The following is a 13,259-nucleotide window of genomic DNA, read 5'->3' on the forward strand; positions in this document are numbered from 1 at the left end:
ACTTCAAACTTCATATCACTATACTCCGATGTCTTATAATTAGGGCGCATCATTAGGAAGAGGAATATTCAGGTCCCTTCATCTGTCAGGCAGGAGTTTGACCCTAAGTCTCCCATTTCCCAAGTAAATGCCCTGACAACTGCTTTATTAGCTATCCTGGGGTGGTCTCTCTGTGGCTTTCTTCATGGAAAATTTCGAAAGACTTCAATTTCTTCCTTATGTGGAATAGGAAAATTTTTTAGATCCCAGAATTTTTGTGGAGTGGAAAGCCTTTCCCACCCAACTATACTTCTTTTCATATGCATCTTCCTTTAAAAACTTTGGACAAATAACATGACAAAGCCTGCCTTTGGTTTCTATAAAACAGTATCTGGAAACACATGGCAGTGTGTTGTGGTATAAAAGTTTAATTACCATGATTTGGAGCTTCAGTAAAAATCATCTGTGAGGAGCTGGTTTTAATTTATAGTAGTTATTTGGAGAAAATGTGAGATACAATTTCAAGTGGAACAACTGAAGAGGAACGCTGATATAATCACAGCCTAGTATTCCAAGGCTTTGTAGATAGAATGCCAAAATCAAAGGTAATCTAAAATCTTGGAGTTATTTGACTTAAGAATACACCGTTTTATATTTAATAATTTCTTTCTCTAGGCACAGAAGATCACTACAGAAGATGCAACAGAATATTAGAGGTGTACAGTTTCCAAGAATTTCTAGCATTTTCTAAGTATGCCACCTACTATTTATTATAAATTAACTGCTCTTGGCTTGAGTTTTATCTTTAGTCAGAATAACTGAGAGCATATTTTTGATCGTGTTTTTCTACTCAGTAAATGTTCATTTCAAATAACAATCTGATGCAAACTCACTTAACTAATGCCTTAGGCAGCATCTTTTCTTACATGTAAGACTACTCTCTTTTCCTTATGAAATATTTTATCGTGCACTTAGGTACATCTTGCACTGCAGTTGCCTTGTGCAACTTCTGGTTTGAAAAGATAAGGCTTACATTCCAGTCTCAGAATTGTTCCTAAGAAGTGAGTTTTGCATTAAACTATGAAAATTAGAATTAAACTATAAAAATTAGTCAGTGAATTGCTAAATTGTTGCATTGTTGACGGGAATGTGACCTCTGTAAGTACAGTTTCACCTGTGCATCTGGGATAGTTCCGTTCTGTAAGGAAACTAATTCACAAAAAACATCTGCTTCTGTCTTCTATATGCTAGATTCACCGTACAAACAGCTTCTGTGAAGACAGCTTAAAAACACTCCTACTTTCCTAGCCACTTACAGCCATTTAATGTTTCCTTTATTGTGCTTACAGTGTAAAATCTTTAGTTGAGAGATTGCTGTTTTGTTCAGTGCTTGTACAATGTCCAGAAGAACGGTCCATGACAAGTGCCCCTAAGCACTAGAATTATTCTGGGGAGAAGAAAAGGATAATTTTGCTCACATGGAATTTATCCAAAAACAGCTCTGTCACCATCCACCATGAGAACTATGCCTAATAAGGACTGCGACGTTCAGTCCTGCGTGAATTTCGGCTCAGCACACTGAATTGAATACCATCTCATCCTCTCCTTTGCACAGATCTGCACTGGCTTGAAGAGTGTATGAAAATCAGGCTCATCTGCTTTATTCCTACATTGCTGACCTTGAGCGTACAGTTCTGCATTGTGCAAAAGAAGTGTTTGCTTGTTTGGTTTTTTCCCCCACTAATTTGCATTTCCGACAGCTAGGTGAGAAATTTTTCACTTCTTTTCTCAACTCTCAGTGCAAACTAAAGCAAAGAGGTGATTACAGGCTGATTTGTTCAAAACATACTATGTGCAGTGGTAGCTGACATCACTTCCTACTGGTTTTCAAGTGACTTGTAGCTCTTGCTGCACTGCTGCATTGCAGGTACCTTAACAAAAGCAGTGTCACGGTTAGTCCTCCTGCTGTTCTTATCAGCAGTAGCATCACTACTATTATTCTCCAGGTTGACTATGTGCACGATAACTATAAGTAGACCACACCAGAACTTCTGGAGGTGTTGTTTCAGTTGCAGAATTTCTCAGTTGTTCTTTCCTTTTTTGGGCTGGGGTGCCCCTGTTTGGAGTAAAAAAAAGAATAAAAAATACTATCTACCATCTGTTCTGGCAATGCCTGTGCTCAGATCTAGGCCTGGATCTGGATTCACACACAGTCATCTGGAATCTATTTCTTCAAATGGAAATGAGGCAGTGCATGTAGTTCAAAATCTGTCCAATGTCTTTGGTTGGCAGAACCCTCTGTGGCTGAGGCACAGGTTTGTTCTTTAGAATATGTTGCCACTATGGGCATGAATCAAGTGTTTGCTCATGCCAGGAGGGAGAATTGGCCATGCCTTTCCTTATGTAGCTGCGTTAATAATAAAAATTAGACAGTCTTCTCTTATGATCTTGTAAAACTTAAAATTCCTATTGTTTGAAGAGTCTTTGTTAACTCCAGCTTCCCATCAGTAATCACTTAAACTGAAATTCACAGTAATGATCAGATGAGAAATAATGACCAAAGTCAACCAGTATGAAGCAGGGAACTTCCATAGTCAGATTTCGTGAAACGCTGCGCCCTCCTTCAGTAAAACATCCATAAAATGCTAACAGCTTCCAGTTATTCTGCTTGAGTAAATAAGTGGGCCCTCTTAATCTGTGGACATTCAAAACTACTAAATAAGTCACTGGAAATCCTGATACACTCCTAACTGGTGGGCAGACTGCTATCTTCAAAAGAATCAACCAATGATATGTGCCCATTTTCATCTTTGCAACTAGAAAAAGAACAAGAAATGAATTTCTGGAGCCAAGTCATCAGAAAACTAGTGTGTAGTTTCTTAGTCTTCTTGGTTAATTTGTACTGCTAACATTTGAATTCTAGAAAAGGTGCTTGTTCTCTTCAATTGCTAATAACATTTCTAATTTGTGCAGCACATAAGGGCTAGAATTACTTTTATAGTCAGCACTTTCCTTACAGTCCTTTCTATGTGTTCAGGAACAATTAGCACTCCTTAATGGAAGAAATTATTTGACTTTTTAACTAATGCAGAGTGAATCTCTGGCAGAGACCTCTGGTCTAGGGGCCTGTTAATTTCCAACTCTTTGTTTAATCCTCCAGGCAAAACTGAAAACACAGCTTCCATGTTTTTCCTTTTTCCTTTTGTAATAAATATTACGGACAGATGGGTCTCACAAGAAAAACGAAAGACCTAATTAGCTGCCTTTTTAATTATTTACATTTTCAACTGTACATTAAACCATATTGAAATCCTACATGCAGTCTTCTCAAAAAGATGAGCATGAATTCTAGTACCTTCGTCAAATACTGGTGTAGGCATCCACAATCATGTGGACCAACCAGACCACCTAAAGAACCCTGCTTCTGGCTGCAAGTACGCAACAACTTTTTTTTTTCTAATACTACCCACTTTCAGAAGAAGTATATAGAATGATTATTAGTGTCTGATTGATGTAGGAAAAATCCTATTTTAACTGATGCTAAAGTATGTAAGCTCTTTTCCTGCAAAGCACAGTGCTCTGTCCAGTGCTAAAGTTATGCTTTCATCTGGTTATCTTTCAAGGCAAGCTGGGTGGTCACAGAAAGCACTTGACATCTTGATGCACTTCAGCAGTTTTACATATACACAAACTTTGTAGAAAAATAAATTTGTCATTCGTCACCACATATGTTGATCTGAGGAGTGAGGTTCCTGTGGCTATAGCTCCTGTGCTGCTCAGCCCTTTCTCTTTTCTCTCTCGCTCTCTCCATCTCCTCCTTTTTCCTCCCCTTTCCCCCCTTTCACTTTTTCCAATTAAAAGAAGTTGTTTCCTCAGAAACTCAGAATTTCACTAAACAACCGTAAGCGACTTGCTCTGCCGAATATGCTCATCGTTTGCATTAGTTACAACTCATGTAAAAAAAAACTCCTTGTGCTGACTTCTCACATGGGCTAAACATCCAAAATATCTAATCTATTATCACTGTTCAGCAGGCAGTCTTGGCAACTGTGATCCATTCTGCTTTGCTTTGGGGAATGTGATAAAGAGCAAGAAACAGCTGGTTTGAGAAAGCCTTAGAAACATCTCTTAGTTTATAAAGACAATAATAATATTTTCATATTTGAATGGGTTGAGATACATGTTAAACCACAGTAAAGGGGAAAAAGTAAGTCAATTCAAAATATTTTCTCAAGCCAATAAAAGAACATTGCAAAAAATCACTGCACTCTTGGGATTTCATAGAAAACAAGTACACACTGTGCACATGCAATTAAAAACCCTCCTCCAAATCTCATCCACTTAAACTATCCCCTTTACTTAAATACGTTTATGTTCTATTGCAAAGCTCTGTTCATATATCAAAAAGTACTATTTGTAAATTCATTTTTCTTATCCTTATGAACTCTGCTTTCCAGTCTGTGTTGCTAATCAAAAATCTTAACCGGTTTAATTATTTTCTCCTGTGTGACTTTATTTATAAGCACTGTTTGGAAAAAGAAAAAAAGCATAGTTTAAAAATGACAGCCTTCAACATGTAAATAATTTACTATTGAGAATACCAGAGATGTGATTTAATACAGTAGTACATTACAGCAGTGTTTCTAAAATGACCATCTTCAGTGGCTATTTTGTTGATTTATTTACAAGTGATAGCACACATTTGGTGACTGCCTTAGACAATACCGGTCACATTCTGCTGATGGTTTTGTCAAGCTAACTTTTCTGGCTCTAGTGAGGAAGTGTTAGGTTAGTTCAGAATTTGGTTGTTAACAGCATGTTGGAACCAATTCAAAGATCACAGAAGTCTATCACATAGCTCCCTTTGATTTCAAGGGGCTTTAAAACTACGGAAAAAACTCTCAAGATCCTAGGGTAACATACCCAGAAAAAACACTTTATTTATCAGCCTGTAGTGTCTGCAGCTTGCAGTGCCAGCACTCTTTCTTTCTTGTATTTGAAAGCTACCTGTCATTTAGAATAGCCTTTTGGATGGCTGACTAATTGCTTACATGATTTGAGTGAACACACCAACATACAAAAAAGGTAATAGCTTCAGGTGCCTTTGATAACAAATAACCCTGTGTTTCATGGAGAGCTGAATAGCAGAGCTCAAAATATTGACTCTCCACGTAAGAAAGAATCACCACAGAGGCCCTGAAATATTCTGTCTTTGGGCAAAATCCCCTAGATATCAGCGGTGATTTCATCTGGTTAAGTGTTGGATCTATGACTACTCAGGCAATATCAACATTTCAAAGCAGGCATCCTTTAGTTCCATATTTTGTTATAGGTTTTACCTGGTAAGTTACCTCTGCAAGTATAATAGAATTCTTTACAATAGTCTTTGCACAAGTAGGGAAGAGTTAGTTCTCTTTCAGAAGTTTCCCCTTTCTCACGTGAGTGGAAAAGATTCTGGGCATGAGGTGAGCAGTGTGCACATCTGATTTCCTCCAGTAGCTTCGCACATTCTGTGTTGTTCGTGACGGAAAGTATCTGCAAGCCACAAACCAAAGACAAATCAGCACATGACCTATTTCTCCATCTTACACATAAAGATTTTATGATCTAATGTAATAAATTATGCTAATAGAACCAATACAGTCTGTAATAAATGCATCATGTTTCATGTCAGTTTTCCAGAAGAATCAGGTACAAAAATTGTTACAATGAAATCTGCAATATGCCATTAGTACAGTGATATTTCAAGTGTTTGCTTCTCTTTCCCAGATAAGAATAATAGCAGTGAAATTATTTTATGGATTCACACCTGCAAACTCTTATCGCACAAGCAATCTGTGAACTAGGCTGATCATTTATACAGGATCTACAGCAGCAGGCCTTCTGCTCATTTATGAGAAATACCTAAAAACACAGCTTGAAAGGTGACCTATTCAAGTATGTAGAGAGTACAAGCAAAAATTCTACCATCAAACACATCAGGGAAACCACATGCAGGTATTTGTTAAGTTAGGTGTATCTTGAACTGTGCCACAGTCTGGCTACTGAGGTGCTTGCTGTGTAGTTCGGCAGGTGCCTGGGATTGTTCGTTTTTTAAATGCTGCTCTCCATTTTGCACTCTCTAATGCAGACTACTTGGTGGAAAAAGCTGTATGTTTTCAGACGTTTCATAAGGGAGAAAAAGAATTTGTTCATAGCATCTTGTTTCTCTCAATTTTGAAAGCATAACTTTCTCCTGAAAAAAGAGCATATATTATGCATAGTACTTGAAGAAGCACTAAACCACGATTGATGATGTGTGTAAGTAAACACACGAGCCTAAGGAGCGCAATGTCATCAAATCGTGAAAAATAATGGAAAACAGCATAGCTGTCTTTATTAGTCTTTGAATGCAGTGCACTTTGTTAATCTATTGTTAACCACATGGGCTGTTTTTTGATCATTCATCCCAATGGTGGATAATGGGAAATGTGTTCTCAGCTGAGAAGGACTGAATCCGATCCAATGCAAAAACAAAGCTCAGGTTATTTCAACTGTTTGTTTAACGTGGCTATAAACAAAGACTGTAAGAGGCTTATTTTAAGAAATATTAATGCTGTAAGTATTTATATTCCATAAAATGTATAAATATTTGTAAATGTTGCATTTGAAAATAGCAACAAAGTTTTGCTGGAGTTCATATCTGACTTGTTTTGTAGAATGACTTTACAATGTGTCATTTCCCTGCAGGATAACATAGATGGGAATTATCTAAATCACTTTTGATAAAATTAGTTATTCGGCGCATGAAGACTCTTACTATGTTTGAGTATACTGTCTCATAGGCTGGCTGCCTTCTGGGGCGCAGCAGTTTGGTAACACAGTTCTGAACTCATCGCTTTATTTACATATCATAATTACGCAAGCATAAACCACTTGAGAGAAATGCACTCCCCATTGTTTTAAACAGCTATGTGTTCAAACTATTATACAATACACGGCCTGCGCGGTTACACAAAATCCTGTTTAAAGGAGCATTAAGTTAGAAGATAAACTCTTTCAAGGAAAATTAAGTCTTAACTATGTATTGTCATAAGGCTAAGTGAAATGTTTAGTAAAGTTTAGTGTTGAACTTTAGACCACTGATGGGAAGAACACCATTTGGCCTCCACCCCTATTCTGGAAGAGATGCCATTGGCTTTCAATATAATTCCTCCAGATTTGCTGAAATCACTGAGTATATTACATGTTGTGTTCTTTACACTCTCTCTTCGCAGATTATCTTCATCTTCACAGCATCTGCAATTAAGTAGTGTGACTAACATCAGCCATGTATGGTTTATTATCTCTCTTCAGATCTTCTTTGGGATTATAATTGTCTCATATCTTCCCAGTCCTCCCCCCAAGGCTTATTTATTTATTTATCTATGTAACTTGAAGGCCAATTAATTGCACGTTGCATGTATGGTGAAAGGTTTGTCTTCACCCTGAGTTTACTGAATTCCTTCCACAGCTTGAACTCCTCTCCAGAAATAAATAATAATAATAATAAAAAGAAAAAAAAAGGGTTCTTTTGCTAGACTTTTTCCTTGGGCCATAGCAGCACAACTGTTAACCTTAGCCTTCCTTCTTGAGTTTCAGATGTTGTTCTAGATGTGACAGATCTGGGAAACATGCCTCAAGGACAAGAACTAAAAATATAATTATAGCTACAATTATAGTATGACCAAAGTAAATAATAGCTACAACTTTGAACTTGACTTAATAGTCTCTGTGATTGCAGTCAAGGTGCTTGCAGTAATGCACAATGCTGAGGCAATTATCTGCATCATCTGGACTTTCTTAAAGAATGATGGCATCCTGACAAAGTACCTTGGTGTTCTGATGGGAAGCGGTGTATACAGTTCAGTCAAATCATTGTCTGCCAAATGGAACAAAGTCTGGGTTCAGCAGCGGATGACTGAAAGCACTGTCCATAAATGCAATTTTTTAAGAACTTGATGACATTAGCAAGCTGGAAGTTCTCCTTAAGTAAGGATGAAACGACCACTTTGGTCTTTCCACCAAATGAAAGTGCACCATGACTATAGACTCTTCAGAGTCCTTGCCTATATTCAGTAGTATCACCTACTTTGCAGAAGTCTCAGATTTTTTCATCAGTGAGTCAATCTCAAGCAGTAGGCTTTCTTGTGGTAGCGGTACGATGGTGTGTTTAGAAGTGCAAGTAAACACGAGGTATTACTAGGTAAATATTCAGTCTGTTTATTGAATTAACTCCACAGTGATGCAAATATAAAATTCTACCACTTCTACTGGAAGACTCCAGAAAGAATTATGAACAGGAAAAAAAAAAAGAAAAAAAGAAAAAAAGAAATTACAGGATATCAAAGCTAATTTACTGTTTCTTGTGGAAAATGTAATTGACGTTGCCTGGTGATACAGAAGAAGAAATGCTTGCCAATATTTCAGTCCTCAGAATTAAGACAAAAGGATCCTAATCCCCCTGAGCAGCTGCTATCCAGGAATTAACCACAGGAATTCACCCCCTCATGTCATTTCTGGAATGAATCTTGGTCATATAATAGCTAATCGGAAGATTAAGGAATCAGAGTCAATCAATTATCTGAAAATCAAGTATGTTATTTAACTTTTAGAATGCTAAAGCAAAATCGGGTGGTAACGTTTGCTCTGTGTGAGGTCTGATGTGTAACTCTCTACTGGCTGGGAGATAGGACAACCATTCTATTCTGAATCTCAGTAAATTGATAACGTATTTATCCTGGAGTATATTAAATCAGTTGTAAGTGAAAGCTGCAATACTTATCTGAATGAACTTTTTTTGTTGGTTCTCCGCTTTGCAAATGACCCTACGGTTGACAATGGCTTTTGGTCTTTTGAAGAAATGTAAACTAATTTCCTGCTTCAATTTTTGATGTTGTGTGTGAAAACATCGAATTTCAGTCGTTTAAACTAACTGTGCTCTGGAAAATATGTAAAACTCCCAAACTTTTATTGCAACATGCCTAATAATGATTATGCCTGCTGCTGAATAAGTTACAACATCTGTAAGATCATCCTTTAATCTTTTGCCACATGACAGTAAAACACAAAGACTAAAGGTAAGATAAATCCCAGAGCGTGGAGGAAAGCACAGTATACAACATTGGTTTATCAACAAAAAGAATAGTGCAAGGAAGAAGAACCAGAGGAAGGCACAGTGGACAGAAATTCTTTACGATGAATGTAGTCATCTGTTTTGTGCACCCTGGTCATATCTAGAACGAAAGGCAACATTGTTTTGATGCTAACCCATAAAAACCCAACCCATGGTGAAATAAGTCATTGCACTAAGCTGTATTTGACATGCAAGCATTTATGTCTAAAAATCATATGCTTAGGAGATAGTTCAGCTGTTGGGTTGAACATATGCTTCTTCTGTACTATAGAACTGGATTATGTCATTAAAGAGTTCGGTTTCAATTTTTAGGGTAATATGTAAATAGATCATTGTACTAAGGCAGCTGTTAAAGGGACTCCGAGATGAGTTATTTGTTTAGTTGGATGTGTTCAACAATAGCCTTTGTTCGTGAAAGAGCCAGAGCAAACAAATGATTGTAAAAGGGCACACTTGAAAACAATTACTTTTCACCCTTTCCTTGACAGCTTTGGCTGTGAAGCCAACTGAGGTAGAGAGGACTTCCTCGCCTGTTGGGCTATAAGCAAACTTTCAGAAAAACTGGCATTGCAATATTTGGCTGGGCTTTAGTAGTCCTTTGTGAACAAAGGGAGAAGAAGAAGACTGGAAGACGAAGAGTTAAATGTCAACAACTGTATGTAAAAATCATACTTGAGGCAGTGCAGTGCTGTGTGTTAGGGTAGCTCCATTTCTGCTTCCAAAACCACAGCCAGTGGTGCCATTTTCGTTATAAATTTCACAAATTTGGTCAAAAATTCTCAAAGACCCAGCATCTTAACCAAGAAGCTCTCATGAAAATGTCTACTGAGCATGTCGACTCTTTGCTTTTAAAGAAGCTGGTGTTCGGCTTTCTGCTAATGTCAAAGCCATACATAGATGATGGAGAGCAAGTTTAAACAAGCTATTTTTTTTGGACTGTCATAGAATTTTTAAAATGTTGTTTTTTTTTTATAAGTTCTATTCCAATGCACTCCATAACAGTTTGCCGTGTCTTTTATGGAAAGACCATCTCATTTGGTGAAGTATAAATGACATATTTTGACATTTTTCCTAAACATGTATTGATATGATGAAGCAGATCTGAGACGTTCAGAAAAGTTAATCTGTCATGGAAAATAGTCTGATTTTAAAAACCTGTAGAATTATATTTCTTAAAAAGTGTAAATTATATTTAAAAGAACAGATTTGACAGCTCAGGAATAGCTGGTGTGGCATATATGGTCAATGCCACACATTTACATGAAGTTTTGAGTGCTGTTTGTCAAATGGCATCCAAGGGGAGTTAGAAGATGCTTTCAAGTAATTCTAAGAAGAGAATAAACCCTTCAAGTGTCTAAAGATTGAAAAGTTACTGAAGCACAACTTCCAGTTTACTGCGTGGAGCCAATTGCTGCAAGGGTCTCCAAGCACTGGACAATCTCAGTAGCATATATGCCACTGAGCCATTACAAACAGGGTGATTTAAGGACATATTTTCTAATCCTTATTTCTTTTTTTTCTTTTTTTTTTCTTTTTTTTTCTTTTTTTTTTTCTTTTTTTTTTTTTCCCAGCTACATCTTTCAGGTTATCTGTGTGTGGTTAGCTTATAGTTTAATTCAGTTATCACACAGGGGCTTAATGACATTGTCTCTAGACGACGTGAAGAAATCTATCTGCCTTGAATCTCAAACTGCTGCTGCATATGGTATGAATAAAGAGAGATCTGCAGCTGAAAACCTGCAGTAAGACAGTTCTCACTCATCTGGGAATAGAGGGGGTAGGACAAATGCTCCCTCAAAAGGCATGAACATTTGGACAGAGCTGGGGACTGAAGGAGAATGATGTTCTCCAGTTTCACCCATTAGTGAACCAACTAACAAACACAATGGTGTTGTTGTTATTCTTTTGCCATAAGCAACAGGACTCTGTGTGTGGGCAGCAGTTTAGTGGGGAGGAGGATAAGTCGACCCCTTTTTGTCCTATTGATTTTTTCCTATTTGCATGACTTGAGCAAATTAAATGATGCAATATGGCTTTTTGTTACAAAACAAAGTGAGAGATACCACCCAGACACATATGTTGATTCGTAGAAGCTGTTTACATGAGAATGGAGTGAAATCTACCGTGAACCGAGCATAAAAATTCGATTCAGGCCGGGTATTTCTTTTTTATTATGCTTGGGCCAGCGAGACTGGGACACAAGTTTTCCTCGAGTCTCTCAGACCCTGACAACTACAGAGTCGTAACGGAGGAATTCTTAATTAAACCTAAACCAGGATGGAGGGAAAAAAAAAAAAAAAAAAGACAAAAAAAAAAAAAAGACACCTGATGGCTTCTTTCACGTGCAGCGCTTCCTAACGACGCTGCCGGGTGCCGCTCCGCCCGCCGAGGTGCCGCACGCCCGCGGGGCTCAGCATCAGGCGGGCGGGCAGCGGCGGGCGGAGGGCGTCCGGAGAAGCGGACTGTGAGCGGCCGCCTCCCCGCAGCCCCCGCCGTTCTGCCTGGCGCAGAGCTGCGCCCGCTCGTGTCCCGGAGCCCGGCCGGGGCGGGCGCTGTGCGCCGGGCGCCGCCACGGCCGCGGGTGGGCTTTGCGGCTGACGCGCGTCATCGCGGGCAGCGCGGGGCCCCGAGGGCTGCGAAGATCGTAAAGTTTGGGTACGCCGACGCCGTCCTCTATCCCAAACCTTCCCTGACTAAACGCGCGGGGAAAAATTGGACGAGATTTTCGTTACTCCAGAAAAATAAACCGGAAACCACCGCCGGGCTCATTTACGGTCCCGACGCCGCCAGCGCCCGGACGGCAGCCAGAGCCCGTCCCGCTCCTCCACCTTCCCGGAGCCGCTACCTGCGGGCGGCACGGTCCCTCCGCTCCGGCCCCGGCGGCGGCCCCCCGGCGCTCCCACGCGAGGCGCGCGGCACGGACCCGTGCCGTACCCGCCGAGTGCCCGTCCCCCGCGGACGGCGCGCGCTCCCCGGGCACCGGTTCAGCTCCGGAGGCGGGCTGCCGCCGTCCCGCGCCCCCGCGCAACAGAAGCGGCCGCGGCGCCCGCCGTCGGCGGTGCCTACCTTGGCCCCGGCGTGCAGCAGCCCCTGCGCGTCGGCGCGGGAGCAGCAGGAGAGGCGCGGGTAGAGGCCGCGGCAGATCGCCTCCGCGCCGCCCGGCGCCTCCGGGGACAGCAGCCGCCTGTCGCGCTTCTTCAGCCGCCGCGGCGGAGTCCCGTTGAGGCACCTTCTCCTCCGGGCGCCGCTCTCTCCGAACTTGGCGTCCCCCTCGAAGAAGCAGAGAGCCACGGCCACCAGCAGCAGCTTGAACGGCAGCATCTTGAGCATCATGCCTGAGGGAGCGTGCGAACGCGCCCGAAGGGGGGGAGGAGGGGAATCCCACGGACTTTTCTTTGCACTTCGGGAAAACACCTCCCTCCCTCCCTCCCGCACAGGCTGCGGAACGGGGAGCGGAGCGGGCGGCCCGCGGGGAGCGCCGCTCCGAGAGGACAGGCGGAGGCGAGCGGGTGGAGGATGCTCGGCGGCCCCGCGAGCGGCACAGGTTCAGCAGCGGCCGCTGCCGCGCCGAGGCGCCGAGGCTCGGGGCGGGCCGGGCAGCGGGCGGCGGCGGCAGCCCTCCACTTGTCGTCCCATAGGAAGGGTGTCCCCGCGCTGGGACGGCGGCGGCGGCGGCCGGGCCGGGCGATGCCCCCTCCGCTGCCGGCGGCGGCTGCGGCTCACTAGGGCTCTCATGTTTCGCTCCCTCTTTTCTTCTTCTTTTTAAGCCGCGCGCGGGGAGGTGCTGCCACCGCGCGCCCTGCACGTCACCCGGCGGCACCGGCCGCGCGCGCCTCCCGCGCCGCCGCGGGGGCTCGGCGGGAAGCGGCGCCGCGCCCGGCCTCGCGCCCGGCCTCGCCCCCGGTCCTCGTGCGAGCGGCGCGGGGCCGCGCCCGGCGCGAGCCGCGGGGGCGCGTGGCGGCGTCCCGCCCTGTAACGGTCGCCCGGCGGCTCCGGGTCGCCGCTCCGCTTTCACCCTCGGGGCCGCGCAGGCCGGCCGGCCGTACCCCGGGCACGTGGCCCCGGCTCGTCGGGAAGCGGCGGAGCCCCGCGGTTCCCCGGTGGAAGGCGAGCGCCGTAGGTGGGT

General features: G+C 42.6%; 2 protein-coding genes across 4 annotated transcripts in view; one reads left to right on the forward strand and one right to left on the reverse strand.

The window, feature by feature from the left end:
• The window catches only part of ANAPC10 (anaphase promoting complex subunit 10), a 153,327-nt gene extending 145,628 nt beyond the window's left edge, over positions 1 to 7,699 (forward strand). The window contains exon 6 of one of the 2 annotated variants that reach the window (XM_052690426.1): positions 7,594 to 7,699. In XM_052690426.1, coding sequence (XP_052546386.1) covers positions 7,594 to 7,661 — 68 coding nt within the window. In that variant the 3' untranslated portion in view covers positions 7,662 to 7,699. Of the gene's footprint in view, positions 1 to 654; positions 771 to 7,593 lie in introns of those variants that run through there. The other variant, XM_052690421.1, reaches the window with a different exon arrangement.
• The window catches only part of HHIP (hedgehog interacting protein), a 69,835-nt gene extending 57,246 nt beyond the window's left edge, over positions 1 to 12,589 (reverse strand). Inside the window, exons 1-2 of one of the 2 annotated variants that reach the window (XM_052690418.1) lie at positions 12,200 to 12,589; positions 5,331 to 5,514 (exon numbers count right to left, since the gene is read on the reverse strand). In XM_052690418.1, the coding sequence (XP_052546378.1) occupies positions 5,331 to 5,514; positions 12,200 to 12,466 (451 nt within the window). In that variant the 5' untranslated portion in view covers positions 12,467 to 12,589. Of the gene's footprint in view, positions 1 to 5,318; positions 5,515 to 12,199 lie in introns of both variants that reach the window. The other variant, XM_052690417.1, reaches the window with a different exon arrangement.
• Between the last annotated feature and the right edge of the window lie 670 nt (positions 12,590 to 13,259).

This window comes from Tympanuchus pallidicinctus, unplaced genomic scaffold, assembly GCF_026119805.1.
Source record: "Tympanuchus pallidicinctus isolate F22 unplaced genomic scaffold, pur_lepc_1.0 scaffold26, whole genome shotgun sequence".
NCBI classification, from domain to species: domain Eukaryota; kingdom Metazoa; phylum Chordata; class Aves; order Galliformes; family Phasianidae; genus Tympanuchus; species Tympanuchus pallidicinctus.